The 15,420-nt window shown below is 47.9% G+C and overlaps 1 protein-coding gene across 2 annotated transcripts; it reads right to left on the bottom strand.

Moving 5' to 3' along the window:
• Positions 1 to 219: 219 nt before the first annotated feature.
• SRGN (serglycin) lies at positions 220 to 2,992 on the bottom strand. 2 transcript variants are annotated; one of them, XM_063338701.1, is made up of 3 exons: positions 2,836 to 2,963; positions 884 to 1,114; positions 220 to 713 (listed from the first exon to the last, which is right to left on the bottom strand). In XM_063338701.1, the coding sequence occupies exons 2-3, from the start codon at positions 1,021 to 1,023 to the stop codon at positions 500 to 502; spliced, it is 354 nt and encodes a 117-aa protein (XP_063194771.1). In that variant the 5' UTR covers positions 1,024 to 1,114; positions 2,836 to 2,963; the 3' UTR covers positions 220 to 499. The 2 variants fall into 2 exon arrangements, with proteins under 2 accessions (XP_063194771.1, XP_063194770.1); XM_063338700.1 differs by having other exon boundaries at positions 223 to 713; positions 884 to 1,031; positions 2,836 to 2,992.
• Positions 2,993 to 15,420: the final 12,428 nt, after the last annotated feature.

Raw genomic sequence — 15,420 nt, 5'->3', positions numbered from 1 at the left:
TCTCTGACAGGAAATAACGGTCGCGGTCCCGAAACGTTTATTTGCCAGATTTTGTGCTTTTTTTTTTAGGGAAACAGGGAGGCGGGAGGCAGCCACTCGGGCGGATTTTAGCTGATTAGCTGAGGGCTGGAAAAGCGCAGACGGCTTCTGCCACGCAAAGTTTTTTAATTTATTAATTCATTCTGTGATTATAAATATATTATTTAATTTATTAAAGGCTTTTAATTTCTTCCCCCTGGAGCACGGTGACATCCCCACAGAAAACCGTTTTCCCCCCAGTTGGGATGGCCGCCCCAGCCACTAAAAGCAAAGAGCAAGTTCACACCGAGCAAAGATGATTATTTTTTTTTTAGTGAGTGAAAGCAATAAAGACCTTAAGGCAAAGTTTTATTGACTGGCAGTTGGTTTAAAACCGCTTCGTGGTCGTCGCGTCAGGCTGGGCACCGAGGAAGGGGCGAGAGGGGCCACCACCATCACAAGGAGGCCGATGTCTCCAGCCCTACAGGAGCAAATCCTCCTCCACCAGCTTCTGCTTCAGCTCGCCGCCCCGCAGGCCCTCTAGGAACACGGGCAGCTTCTCCTCGGAGAAGCCGTCGCTATCGCCAAGCCCCGACCCAGAGGCTGGCTCTGCTTCCACCACAACATCAGACCCGGAGCCAGACTCCTCATCTGAGAGCGGGAATATGTCGCCCAGCTCCTGGTATCTCTTCATCCTGAAATGCAGAGTTTATTCCAAAGTTACTACTTTATTATCTCTTAAGTGGACACGCCAAAGCCTCACATTCCCATGGGTGAGCCACGCTGTGACAGGACCATCAAGAAGGGAATACTGCACGTTTTTGGGTTCCAGCACCAATGACAAACATGCAGCACATGAACTTACAGGGACGGGTCTGCCATGGGAGGGAGGATCCTGTTGGCTCCACCGGTGGGCGTGTAAAACCAGGGCCCCTTCTCTTCAATGCAGTTAGCGGACCAGGCGTCGGGTCGGCACCTCACTCTCTTGTACCTTGCCTTCTGCATGGGAGCACCTGATCGAATCAGCCGTGCATTATTCACCGGGACCAGGACGTTATTCAGCAGGACCTATTAACTTTATGAGCACCTAGTAAAGCTTAAAGGAGCGGAAGAAAGTAATTTGTGTGGCCCCGGTTGCTCAACTGCCAAAAAATAAATTAACCCTGCAGGCTGTTTTTCAAACAACGACTGATATCCCTAAGTGACATCCCTGCTATCAGAGGCGTCAGGCACATCTCGCACATGCCACTGGGAAATCCATGGGAATAAGAAATGGAAATCCCATGGGAAACCACCGCCTCGCACTGACAAGGGCTCTACTCTGGCTCAGGGCACAGCACGTCCCCAGGGACCTGCGGGCTCAGCCACCTTCAGCTCTCCCCGAAGCTGATGGAAGTATCTCAAGATCTCTGGGGAACGAGCCACCCCAGTGGAGAGCTGGCTCCTGCCCCCTCGCTTTCTCTGTTGGCTCCAGCGAGGGTCAGGACCAACCCCACTTCGGCATTGCCCGTCTCAGCTCAGCTCCTTCGAGTTTTGACGGGGAGGCTGGAAACTCAAGGTATGCAAGAGCCGCCTGCCACAGGAGCGGATTTGGAGATTACGTATGTTCTCAGAGCATGTCACTGGAGTAGAGACGGTTCAGGCGTCTCCTAGACAGGGCCCAGGGTTACATAAATCCACAGTATCGACCCCCAGGTGCCCGATGGGGGGTGTTGCTGAAAAGCGAGTCTTCAAAAAATACCATAAGGAAAAAATAACAATTGCAAAATACGACAAAAATAGAAGCATTTCATCCTTCCTTCTGGTCTTATGAAGTTAATTTGTTCTGAAGCCTCCTGGCGCATTCTCCCCCTGTTGGCACTTTGTCTATTTTTTCTCCGTTTCTTGGGACTCACTTTCTGTAATTACACTTCTCTATTGCCCTATATATTTCCCTAATGCACTAGGTGACTTTCAACTACCTCCTACGCTCCTCTGAAAGAGAAAAAAGATCTCACGGGTATAATTTCCTGCTTCTTTTACAGCATATTCCTTTTTCAAACTTATTTTTTTCTCTTAGCATATTATTTAAAAAGTTTTTAATAATAACAGTGGCAACAAAATAAAAAACTGCAGCTGAATAATTTAGAAAAAATGTACAAAACCAGGCCATAATCTCTCAGTCTCTGAGTGGTAGATACATAATGAAAGCCTACCACTATCACAACCTTAGTTTGGGGAGAAATGATACTCTGCGTGCTTGAAAAGTGCTTCTCCCTTGCAAGAAACAGATCCACAGGGTTCATTTCATCATGAATCAACATTTCCTTTTAATTGTTTTAGTGTTGCATGTTGCAATATTGCACAGAATAAACCGTTTAATTTCCTCATACTTACAACTAGTTTCCTTTCCTGCCCCCCCAAGAAAGCAGACCGTAGTAGTTATGACATGGGAACTGTTACATAGTCTGCCTGTAACTACATAACGGAATAACAGTATGTAACCAGACCACTACGAAAGGTCCTGGTTAAAAAAAAAAAACAAACCCAACATATTGAAATATATGTATTAAAAATATACCCACATATAGCAACTTATTTTATGAAGTCTTTTTCTCACAGAGGCTGGGAAAGAGACACAGAAATGCGCCACTAGCAAAAACCACCTTTTCTTACCATTCCCCCTCCAGAAAATGAAATGTTAGCAAAACAGGTTTTCTGAGTCGATCTCATTACCCCTAGAAGAAGGTCAGTTTGAAAAATTCGGAGGCTGCCTACTTGGCCTACGCTACATAGCCCAGAAAGAGGATTACCGAGAGAACAACCACACCGTTTTACCTTGTGCTGTGTATCCCACAAAGAGGATTAAACAAATAGCCAGGAAAATCCTGCCGTTACATCTGATAAGGAGCTGCATTTTGGCTGGCGTCCCCCCGCTTGCCACGAGCTTTCACCACGGCTTCACGCTTCAGAAATACGACGGGGCGAGGAGATCGACTTTTAGAAAAGGTTTCCAAAACCTCAAACCCAACCCATAACCTGCGTCATCACTTCCTGATTGACGAGAGTGAGACATCTACAGAAAAGCCCAGCACTCTGGCCTCCTGGCCTTCATCACTCAAAAAAAAAAAATCCCCACTGCCTTCATCTCCAGTTTTGCCTGAGGAGAAAAGCAAACCTGGGACCAACCAGCCCAACTGAAGGCAAGTGCTGCCAGTGCCTTGTGGTCCAGGCGTGCATCCCGCCCAGTGCCTGCCTGATGCTCAGCGGGCTCCAGGACGTTTACTTTTTCCTCCAGAGAGAAAAAGCAACAATTCATGTCCCCCGAACTTCAGCCAGCTGGGTTTTGGTAGCAGCATCAACAGTGATTTGCCTATGTCAGTCCACTGGGAGGGTTAGAAGCCTCCTGTTTACAGCCAGCGCAAGTTTCACTGACTGGGAAATAATCTTTGTTCCACAAAAGCAAATTATTACCTGAGGAATCTCACACCAATTTTTTTTTTTTTTTTGAGAGCAGGATCTTAGATATTCATGGTTCAAATGAAAAAATGAAAAAAAAAATTAGAGAGTAGATCCTGTCATCTCCTTCCTGGAAAGGGCACAACAGATTTTCTTGGCCCTGACAGCTGAGCCAGGGGAGCCAGGTCATCATCGCACCGTGCGAGCACACCAGGGAGCATGGAAAAGGGTTTGGATAGTATGTGGCTCTGACAGGAGCCCGGCTGGGAAAGCCGTGAAAGCCCTTACATAGATATATGGAAGCTGCCTTTCGGCTAGTTCATACCTTTTGCTTGCCTTTTAGCTGGGATTAAACCAGGCTTGAGTTCACTTAAGCATAAATTAAAATACAACAAGGTTATCTAAGCAGTGGGGGTTTTTCTTAGTCATACCATTAGCTGCTGGATTAACTGGGGCATCGATGTGTGGGCCTAACATGCTGACAGCACCTTTGACGATACGGCTGATAGTGTAACTTGTCTGTGGTAAGTCTATTTTTACATGGTGGAAAGTCCACAGAGGCCCCCAGTGGGGATTTGAGCTGCGTAGTGACTTTCCCCGGGGCACAGCGCTCCACCAAAACCTCACAAGTAGCAGAGGAGACCCCTCCAGCAGCTTCTCTCTCCAGGCTGGGATTTATCACTGGACCAAGGGTTTGAGCTGCAGATCCAGCATCGATGCAATTTATTATGAATCACTGCACATGAGGGTTTTTCCAGCACGGGAAAAATAGGAGACTCAAACCAAGCAGGTGTGGAAGGACTTGCGTGCAGCAGTTATTCCTACCAGCCTCTCTTCTACTTTGTATTTTTAGCATCAACTCTTTTTTCTTTCTTTTTTTTTTTTTAAGGTGGTGCTTATCATCAATAGGAAGCCAGGCAAACACATGTGGGGAGGTGATCAGCCTCCACCCGCTGAAGGCTGCAATAACACCTCTCATTTTCCACTGGTCACGGGCATGTGCTGACCCCTTCCACTCCCCTCCAGCATGCACAAACAACCCCCCATGTGGGAAAGCACCCCCCCGCCAGCTATTTCTGCCCTTCCCACCAGCCAGGGGCTTTTTCCACCCCGGCACTGGAAGACCCCCAGGATGCGGCCACAGCAGTGCCCACCAGCAGGCATCCCGCAGGAGCGGGGGGAGTTGCCAGGGATAGGTGGTAGCCACAAAGCCCCTATAGGTGGAGAGGGATCTCACAGAGCCAAGTTATCTGTCTCCTACCATCAGCTGATGGCAGAACTTGTAGCGCTGGCAGTTTTGCCACATGGTTTTGTTATTTTCTTCTGTGTCAGCGGCGTGCCTCAGGAAATGAGATTACTCTACAATTGGTAACCATGGGAAGACGGAAGCAAATTTTCCACTCTCCCGTCTCACGTACACCTGCGTAATGGGGGCCAGGAACTCGCAGGCAGCTTCAGCCTGTGCCCATCTCCTCCTGTCCTGCTGTGCCCCACCATGCTTGGCAAACAAAGAGCTTTCCACCTTCCAGCAAAGGTGGAAGTGATACTGGAGACCTGGATAAGAGGCAATCTGGGATGTGCAAGTCTTAAGAGTAAAGCATGCCCTTTGTGGAGTGTCATGGGATGCCACTCAGGACATAAAATGCAAATAATCAGCAGAAATAAAAAATGCTGTCTTGAGCTAGAGGCCACAAGTTGCAGAAAGATAACACACTTTTTTTTTTTTTAAACAGAGAACAGCACATGAGCCATACTATATTGGAAAGCTAATCTTGAAACATGCCATTGCATAACTATCACAGTTTAAGACAAAGAGGGATAAGAATAGCAATCTTAAGAAAGATATCCACAAGTCCATGGGACCCGATGGGATCACCGGAGAGTGCTGAGGGAGCTGGCGGAAGTCATTGCTGGGCCGCTCTCCATAACCTTTGAAAGGTCCTGGAGAACAGGCGAGGTGCCTCAGGACTGCAGGAAAGCCAACATCACTCCAGTCTTCAAAAAGGGCAAGAAGGAGGAACCTGGGGAACTACAGGCCGGTCAGTCTCACCTCCATCCCTGGAAAGATGATGGAACAGCTCGTTCTGGGTGTCATCTCAAGGCATGTGGAGGAAAAGAAAGCTATCAGCAGTACTCAACATGGGAAATCATGACTAACTAATCTGATAGGCATGACTGGATGGATAGATGAGGGGAGGGCGATAGATGTGGTCTACCTTGACTTAAGCAAGGTGTTTGACACAGTCTCCCACAGCATCCTCATAGGGAAGCTTAGGAAGTGTGCGTTAGATGAATGGACAGTGGAGTGGATAGAAAACTGGTTGAAAGACAGAGCTCAGAGGGTCATGATGGTCAGTGACGAGTGGTGTTCCCCAGGGGTCAGTACTGGGTCCAGTCCTCTTCAATATAGTCATCAGTGGTCTGGATGAAGTGATGGAGTGTACCCTCAGCAAGTTTGCTGATGACACAAAGCTGGGGGGGTGGCTGACACACCGGAAGGCTGTGCCACCATACAGAGAGACCTGGACAGGCTAGAGAGTTGTGGGGGAGGAACCTTAAGAAATTCAACAAGGGCAAGTGTAGGGTGCTGCGCCTGGGGAGGAATAACACCCTGCACCAGTACAGGTTGGGGGCTGACCTGCTGGAGAGCAGCTCGGTGGAAAGGGACCCGGGACTCCTGGTGGACAACAGGATGACCGTGAGCCAGCAATGGGCCCTTGTGGCCAAGAAGGCCAATGGCATCCTGGGGCGCATCAAGAAGAGTGTGGCCAGCAGGGCGAGGGAGGTCATCCTCCCCCTCTACTCTGCCCTGGGGAGTGCTGTGTCCAGTTCTGGGCTCCCCGGTTCAAGAAGGACAGGGAGCTGCTGGAGAGGGTGCAGCAAAGGGCTACCAAGATGAGTAGGGGACTGGAACACCTCTCTTATGAAGAAAGGCTGAGGGATTTGGGTCTCTTCAGTCTGGAAAAAAGACAACTGAGGGGGGACCTTATCAACGCTTATAAATACTTAAAGGGTAGGTGTCAGGAGGATGGGGCCAGGCTCTTTTCAATGGTGCCCAGCGACAGGACAAGAAGTAATGGGCACAAACTTGAGCATAGGAAGTTCCACCTAAACATGAGGAGGAACTTCTTTACTTTGAGGGTGGCAGAGCCCTGGCATAGGCTGCCCAGAGAGGTGGTGGTGGAGTCTCCATCTCTGGAGACATTCCAAACCTGCCTGGACACGTTCCTGTGCAACCTGCTCTGGGTGACCCTCCTCTGGCAGGGGGGTTGGACTAGATGATCTCCAGAGGTCCCTTCCAACCCTACCATTCTGTGATTCTGTGTGATTCTGTTTTTTAAGTCAAATATTTTAAATCCACAAAGAAGACAGTCACCTCAAATCTACCTCCCATGAACCGCAAGGAAGGTTCACAGTCTTGTGTAGATCCTGCATATATATTGGAAGACTAAATGCCCCAACAGAATAAGCCCATAAAAAGAAGAAAATAAGTGAGGAGTAGGTATATGAGAATGCAGCTCGCGCCTTGAGGCCAGAGAGAGGATTTCAAATATTGTACAAACACGATGGAAACGTCACCATCCATGCTCACCTCCTGGCTATGTTTTTGCATAAACGTTTCCCACCCATTGCTCACTCTCCCTGAGCATTTCTTACAACTACCACACTGAAGCACTGCCATTATTGTCAAATCACATGCAAAGCAGATTAAGAGCTTTGCATTTTTCTAAGGCATTAATTTAGGGAGCAGGGGGCAGGCGGAGGGAGGGGGCTGCCTCAGCACTGTGCACCCAGCCCCTCAACCAGACACCAGGGTCTTTTCATTATGTGCCTGAAATATCCGGGAGTAGTCCCTAAGCTATTATAAACACTTAAAAATCTAACGATGAACCACTCATAACTCTCAGGGCTGCTTTATCTCCCACTGGGCTTCAGGAGTAACATGTAACATCAGCAACATCACTGAATGGGGGCCACACCACAGGAGTGCCCAGTATGAGGACATCCATCCTGCTATCAAAGGCAGGGGATTTAGGGCAAAAACAAATGCCCAGCAGGCCCATTTCAGTAACCCAGATGGTCATCATGGGGGTGTTTCAGCCGATTCTTTGGTGGACAGCCAACTCCTGCCCCGCTTTAGCCTGGATAAATGCTGCAGCTCTGTCTGGAGGAGCGGTCCAGAGGAGCAGTCTGACATAGCTGCGTCAGGACATGCTCTCCGCTGCTTTTCCTCACCTGGCAGCACAGGTTTGCTCTGCAGCCTGTATTTCCGACAAGCAGCCGGCCAGGGGATGGCTCCCATGGGTGCATGGGCAGCCACAGTCCCAGTGCTAATCAGCAATGCACACAGGCGAGGTGATATCCATCCAGACGGGGGGTCCCGATAAGGAAATTTCTCATTCATTACTGCTCAGAAATCAGATAAACCCCAACAGCTGCAGGGTCACTCTGCTCTCAGGAGTCCATTTTTCCCCTGCTCAGTCCTGGCTTCAGGGCAGGGGGTCCAGGCTGACCCTGGCACCCCTCAAACACTCCTCCCCTGTGGAGCAGCAAAGGCGGCAGCCAGCTGGAGCAGGAAGTGGTCTGAAGCGCTAGGTCCTGCCTACAATGCTCAGCTCTTTAGTTTCGCTGGGAAAGTGGAAAGAGGTATTTTGTAGAGGTCACCGCTCTGGGGAGCAGCCAGTACAGAAAAGACTACATCTGTCACAGGTAAAGTTGGGAAAGGGGATAAAGAGAGAATGATGGCAAGAGATGAGAAAAAACGGAGGTCAGGCACTGAGCAAAGGGGAAAATGTCTGAATGGCAGCTGGGTTGAACCTAAGGAGCATTTTTTCGCTCTGGTGAGATCTCACCTGCAGTACTGTGGCCAGCTCTGGGGCCCCCAACATAAGAAGGACGCAACCCTGTTGGAGCAGGTCCAGAAGAGGGCCACAAAGATGCTTAGAGGCCTGGAGCACCTCTGCTATGAGGCCAGGCTGAGAAAGGTGGGGTTGTTCAGCCTGGAGAAGAGAAGGCTCCAGGGAGATCTTATAGTGGCTTTCCAGTACCTAAAGGGGGCCTAGAGGAAAGATGAGGCAGGACTCTTTATCAGGGAGTAGAGTCATAGGACGAGGGATAACAGTTTTAAACTGAAAGAGGAGAGATTTAGGTGAGATATTAGGAAGAAGTTCTTTACTGTGAGGGTGGTGAGACACTGGAACAGGTTGCCCAGAGAAGCTGTGGATGCCCCATCCTTGGAAGTGTTCAAGGCCAGGTTGGATGGGGCTTTCAGCCACCTGGTCTAGCAGGAGGTGTCCCTGCCCATGGCAGGGGGTTGGAACTGCATGATCTTTAAGGTCCCTTCCAACTCAAACCATTCTATGATTCTGTGATCTTGTTCTTTGGGAAGGCAGAACGGGTTTCTTCCCCAACACTTGCTGCCAAGGTGGAAAGAGATCTGTTGGACCTGGACATCCAACAGGCCCTGAGCACCTTGATCTGTCTCAGAGATAACTCACGAGCTGCTCTGTTAAATGCCCCAAAATGATCCTGACCCCCCTCAGCAGTGAGCCCCCCTCCAGGCAGGCATTTCATCTAGATTTAAGGATGCTTTCTGCCACCAGCTCATGTTCAACCAACCAACCAACCTTTGGGGACTGAAAGCAAAAATATATCCTGCCTCAAAATAGCAAAGAGCTGGCAACCCAGGGAGGGAGTTTTGGGTCGATCTGGGGGGATTTCTAAATCCAGCCCTGAGCAAAGACTGAGTTCAGCGCCTGGCCCCCATGTTCACCCATGTACCCGGAGCATCGTGGCCCATGCAGCAGGGCCTCTCGTGCTGGGGCTTGCCCCTCTTGCCTCTGAGGGCAGTATCAGGACCTGGCCTGTGAAGATAAGATTCAGATCTTGCAAGAAATCATAAACGCTCACATGCATCACACAGAAATCGGACATTCGCTGCCATCTAGACTGCACAGAAGAGCAACTCCTCCTTTTTTCCCATGGTGAAGGCCAACAAGCACCCAGGGAGGACCTTTGCTAGAAAGCCGCAGCTGCATCAAGATTGAACACAGCCACCGACTGACAGGAAGCAGCCAACGGCCTTTCCCTGCCAGCTATCTCCCCTCTGCCAAAAACATTAACAGAGCAATGGGCCTGCCCTTCAGGAGGAGAAAAGCTGCTTTCCTTTGCGATGGGAGGTGCGATGCTTTCTGCTTCCATGCACTGAACCCTGGCACAGCAGGAGATTTTGGCTGGCAAATTCAGGACTGTAGTTTAAAAAGCAACAACTTGTTAAGACACAACACAGCAGCCAAGCTCTGGTTTCTGATTAGGGAGGCAATTTCAGTAGCCGTCCTTGCTTCTTTAAAACCTCATCCCAGAGTAGCACTAGCCCCGTAGTAGAAGCACCCAGCCCTCACTGGATCTCAGCTATTTTTCCATAAGACGGTTTCTCCAGCACAGGACAACCTCTCACGAGTGAGCTGCTCAGCAGCCTTTAGATGCTTTTTATCAACCCTGGACCACCATCAACCCTGGATCCACCACGCGCAGCTCACCTTACCTCCCCTCCCTGCACAAGCATGAACCTATTTCTAAGCACAAGCACTGCTGGTACCACATAAAAACTTCACACTGTGTGTGGGGAGAAAAGGCATCATTAAATTTGGGAAGATGAAAAGGAATGGGAGACACGGACACTCCTGTGGATATGTCGCCGTGAACCAGATCCACTGCTCCCATCCTATGTGTAAACCAGATCTTCAGGCCCCAATTAGCCAACCCTTTACCTACTGTCGTGGTTTTGTGACCTTCACTGAGTTGTTGGGGAAAGAGGTGAAATTACATTTAGAGTAGAAGAAAACAGGTTGGGTTTTTTTATTTCCTATCAGCCAAAGGACCTGGGCTTTTTTTAGCTAGTTTTAAGCATGTTTGTTTTAGTAGAAATAGCCTTTTGTTTTGAAATGTGACACTCGTAAGAGAAAAACGAGGAAAGGCGTGAGAAGCAGGCCTGCCATGGGAACCTCTCCCTGGTGGGACTGGCACATCCCAGCAACCAAGCCCCTTTTGAAGGGCCTGCTCTGTGTTCTTGGGGTGGATGCTGCTGAGGCACGAGGCAGCACGCTCCAAATGGCTCTCCCTTGTGTTGGGAAATCGCCCGTGTTGCCAACAAAGCTGCTCTGCCCTTGACAGCACAGAGCATTTCAAGATGAGCACATCCCTTTAGAAAACACAATTTGCATTAATTAGGAAAAAAAGCATTTTTTGCCTTTTCCTACTCAAAAGAGACAGGCTCTATAATAGCTCTATTTTTTCATCTCTTCTAACGCAGAAGATGACTCAGACAGGGGTCAGCCAGCAGGGAAAGCCAAAGCCTGGGGCAGGATTCATCTCATCTAAGCTTACCAGCAAAGAGTGCAGCAGGGAGGCCAGGATGGGCCAACCAGGGAGGTGAGACTCACAAGACCTTTGCACTTGCAATGCGTTGTGCCTTTACAGTGTAAAGAGTGAAGTATGTCCTTCCATGAGCCCTATGTAATGCCAGCAGCTCGGTGCCGTAAGAAAACATTAAGGCAAAGTACATAGAGAAATTAGAAGAAAAAGGATTTGAGAGTTATTTGCCAAAAGTTCCAGATGTGGACAGGCAGGATGGATAGCAATGTGTGACACTCATCGGCCCTAGGTGTCCACACACAAACCATTGGTAAATATTTGGTGTTCAGAGCAAACTTTGCTGGCAGGAGGTTATGTTGTTCTTTATTGTCCCCTCCTCGCCTGCAGACCATGTGCTGGCAGTCAGATCCAGCATCACCATTTTCATCTCCTTGTCTGTACTAGACATTGCTTCTAGGGTGTCACTACCTCTGTTATATAAAAATTCCTGGCTTTCTGGTGGAAGGAGTCACCAGGCCCCCCTGATTGTATCCTCTTGTGGGCTGCTGTGAAACCTCTCTGGTGTTTGCTGAACCCACTGGCTACCCGGAGATGGGCTCCAGGAAAGCAGACGTAATTTCAGGGCCGACACCTCAAGCGGTTTGAGACCCAGCCTGGGAACCGCTTGCTCTTGCTCCCTTCCAGGACAGCGTACAGGAAACCATCTTGTTAATTCCTTTTTTTTTTGCCCCACGTATTTCACCCATGGATCTCAGAGTAACCCTCTGACGCAAGCACTTGCACTCCTCTTACGGCGTTCAGTGACTAACACCAGCTCACTCCATCACATGCCCATCGTGATCTTCCACTTGATCACTCATCCAGTTCCTCTATGTTTCTGCAGAAAATTGCATTAAAAACCTGAAAGAGTGAAATCCTTGCATCCTTGTCTGATGCCAACTAGTAAGTCTCCTTTACAGTGACAATGAGTGTGTAAAAAGACTTTAAGCATTTTGTGCATACCAAATGCCAAAACCTCAAGCACAAAACATTTAAAACCTTGCTAAAACCACCTGAATTACAGTGTTTGGTGTTAAGGGACCACATTGTTAACAGTCATTTTTCTAAACAAACGCTGGATACCACGGACATTTTCTGTTCTGAAGGCAAGTAACATGTTTGCAAAACGTGCTGTGTTTAGTGTCCCCTCTGCCCAACGGTCTCTCTGGCACATCATCCAGATCTTCAGCTGTAAAGACACAATCATGCAATGGTTTTGGAAAAAAGGCAGCCAGGCAAATTCTCCTTGTCAGGAAACCACTGGCTGTTTGTACACCTACCCATGACAAGGAAGAGCTAGAAACCACCAGCCAAACTGCAAAACGAAAAAGAACTAGCAGGCACTTTGGACAGAGTTCCTTGGAAGTATGTAAAAGCAGGGTTCAAACCAAATTTAAACTCTGCATTAGTAATTTGTGGCTAGTTCTGAAGTTGCCAAAGATGTTGCAATTGAAGAGGAAAGAAAGTTGACAAATGCTTTTCACCACAAATTTACGCACTTGATTTTAACATAACAGTCTTTAGTTCTGTAACTTCAGGACTACAGAAGGGTTGGCTTTGTGAGCTGCCTGTCCAAGTCCTCCTCAGCTACTTCTGGGCATTTTGTAATGAAAAGTTCCGTAGAAAACATCTCAGCAACACTGACTAGCTCAGTCTTTTAAATGAAACACACAAGTAAAGCTCATCTTCCCTCTCTCAGTGCTGAGTGAAAGGAAAACACCAAACAAAACTGAGACGCGTAAAGCCATGCAGTAACAAGATCACCCTTGTTTCTCGTTGTCTGATGTTGAGCTTAATCAGGCTCCTGCAAGGTTTCCGGACGTGGAAGTGCAGCAATCACACGCAGCGCGAGCACGGCACTGATACATGGAGGTTACTCCATTTTGCAGATAAAGGAAGCCATCTGCCTCGCCAGGACCACGCGAGCCTGTGCCAGGGCAGGACCAAAACTCCCACCAAGCAGCTTTCAGGCGGGCGAACAGAGCAAACCAGCCCGGGGACCTTTTGCTTTTGCCACAGCAAGGCAGCAACCACCACTGCTGTCTTGCAACACAGGGGAGCCGCTTTTCTGCTGCAAAGGGGAAGCGAGGGCTTGCTTCTGCCCACTTCCCCTGGTGTTTCAGTTAGCTTAAGAGGGGAGAACAGCAAAGGACGCGGCTGTCACCTCCTGCCGCTCTCCTCGGGTCCGGTCCCATCAAGGGAAAAAAAAGAAAGAGGCCCCTCTGATGGGCTCATAGGGAGAGACAAAGAACAAGGCACTGGTTTCCTTCTCTCTCGAATTATTTAAGCACAGCACCACCTTTCCGATCAACTCATTTTATAACGCATACCATGAGAATTAAGAGCATTTGAATTAAAACAAAACTGCGTTTTTAATCAAGCCAAATTACTTCTCATTAGTATTATGCACTATTTGAAGTTGCACACTGAGATTATAGCCTCCGAGTTCAGGAGATCTCACACTCGATGCAAATTCTGCACAAACACGGGCTTCTTGTAAACCTCGCTGCTTTATGCTGGCTAATGAGAAAAAACTAGCAGAACAACAAAAAGGTTTCAGTTGCAAGACTTTTTTGCCATACAAAAAGGAATAGAAATGCAGGTTAAATGGAGTTCACAGGAACCTAATCTTTAATTAATCTTTGCAATAAACGCCTGACCTCACACATACTTTAAAGTTAAAACTCAGCATTCCTGAAGGGAGCTTTGCTGCCTAATCCCAACAAGCTTTCCCCACCTTCTTTTTTTTAACTGAATACACAATCTTAAATTCATTCTCTCAAATCATGGAACAAATAGGAATTATTCAAAAGGTTTCCTTGAAAAGACATGCCCTAAAAGAACCACAATACAGTGTGTTGTGCTGAGCATCCAGCACAATATAGTCTCCAGTAATAAAAGACACTTACCTGGTGATAGTCTTGAATGTTTACTGTAGGAGATGAAGAATTGGCATATGCATTTATATGACACATATTTACATTGTACTACACAGTTTTTAAGAAGAGCGGCCAAGCTGAAGTGTTCTGGGATATCTTCAGAGGAGAGAGGTCTCCAAACCACAGGCCCAACCACATATCTGTGCCGAGAAGCTCCGATCCCTCTTCTTTCCGGGCCTTCTTAATAATGGACCTGCTCCTACCTGTCTGCTGAGCTCTCACTAGGATTTCAGTGAATCCAGGGTGTTCCTCTGCCCAGAACAGCTGGTTAAAAGGGACACGTAACTCCTTGCTTCATTGAGCTTTGCCTACCCTGCAGGTAACTTTTAACACTTGCTTCAGACCAGTATTTGAAGGATATGGCAGGATTATTCTATCTGTAAAGAAGATATTTTGTATGCTGGTTTAGCCCACAATCTATCCTTCCCTAAATTACAAGTAAACTAAGTTTGATGAGCCAATCCTGGCTTTAAATAATTTGCTTAAAGGCCCTCATAGGTGGAATAATAAAGCATATGGGAAGGGGCGGGGGGAATCACCACCTTCTACTCAAATACGAAGCTAAACATTAGTAGAAAAAAATTAACGTTCAAATTATGAGTTTGTGGTAAAAGTGCACACTAGCTTTAATTGAAATCATAGAAAAAAAATAACGCGCAGTACAGCCCGCTGAGAACTGTTTCACTGAGAAACTATGGGCCGCCCTACCTTCAGGCCACAGGAAAAACTGAATTAAAGATCTGGCAGCAGAGAATAAACTCCTAAAGGCTGAGTAGGCAGTTATTTAGCAAGACAGAAACAACACACACGGCACGTGCGCTGCACTTACTCTCTCCCTTACTCTACATACATGCAGGTAGCTACTCTAGATTTGAGTTTTGCTGCCTCTCGTTTACAGGACCCATTTGTTGCCCTATTTGTTTGTGGTTAGACGTCTTCTGCAGAGACTTCTGCAAGCTAGAGATTTTTACCACACGTTTAAGATATACGCACTTTCTTGCTTGTGCATGCTTTCCCCTCACACCCTCCAAGCTAACGTCATTTCCCCCCCTCATTTTCCAGAATAATACACTTGTTTGACTATTTTTTCTTCGATACCATCTATTGCTGTAAAAATCTTCCGGTGAACTTGACAGCAGTAAGACTGCTGGTGCACAGAGTGGCACACTACTGCCCACCCCATCACCTTGTCTCTTCACTTTCCCCATATCTCCTGGCATCTCTGACCGTAACCTTTTAGTATATAGTTGGGCAATGTACTCGGCCTACATTTTATCTAAAGCAGGTCCTGGTTCGTAATCCTTCTATGGACACCAGAAATACAAAGACAACCTCTGTGTACGTCTTGGGTCAGAAATGCAGCCTGGTCTTCCATAAAGAGTAAATAGGTGGCTAGACTAGAACAAGGCAAAGGGAACGGGTTGTGTAAGACCGGGAACACTGAAAGATCAGCAGGTCCTTAATGAGAATCAGGACAGCTTTAACAGAGAAGTTACCAATCGACGACACACCGACAGATTTTGAATAGCACCTCAGCAGCGCTGGGACCTAGAACAACTTCAGAGAGGTCACTACTTGCAGCTCCTGCTAAGACAGCACCTGGGCTCTCTGA

The sequence above is a fragment of the Chroicocephalus ridibundus genome, chromosome 6 (assembly GCF_963924245.1).
Source record: "Chroicocephalus ridibundus chromosome 6, bChrRid1.1, whole genome shotgun sequence".
Classification (NCBI taxonomy): Eukaryota; Metazoa; Chordata; class Aves; order Charadriiformes; family Laridae; genus Chroicocephalus; species Chroicocephalus ridibundus.
This window is presented reverse-complemented; position numbering and strand designations above follow the sequence as displayed.

Coding starts and splice junctions, on each gene's coding strand:
- SRGN (XM_063338700.1), bottom strand. CDS start 2,914: ATGCAGCTCCTTATCAGATGTAACGGCAGGATTTTCCTGGCTATTTGT. Junction 1,032..2,835: donor TGTGGGATACACAGCACAAG/GTAAAACGGTGT, acceptor TGATTCGATCAG/GTGCTCCCATGCAGAAGGCA. Junction 714..883: donor CCCATGGCAGACCCGTCCCT/GTAAGTTCATGT, acceptor TCTGCATTTCAG/GATGAAGAGATACCAGGAGC.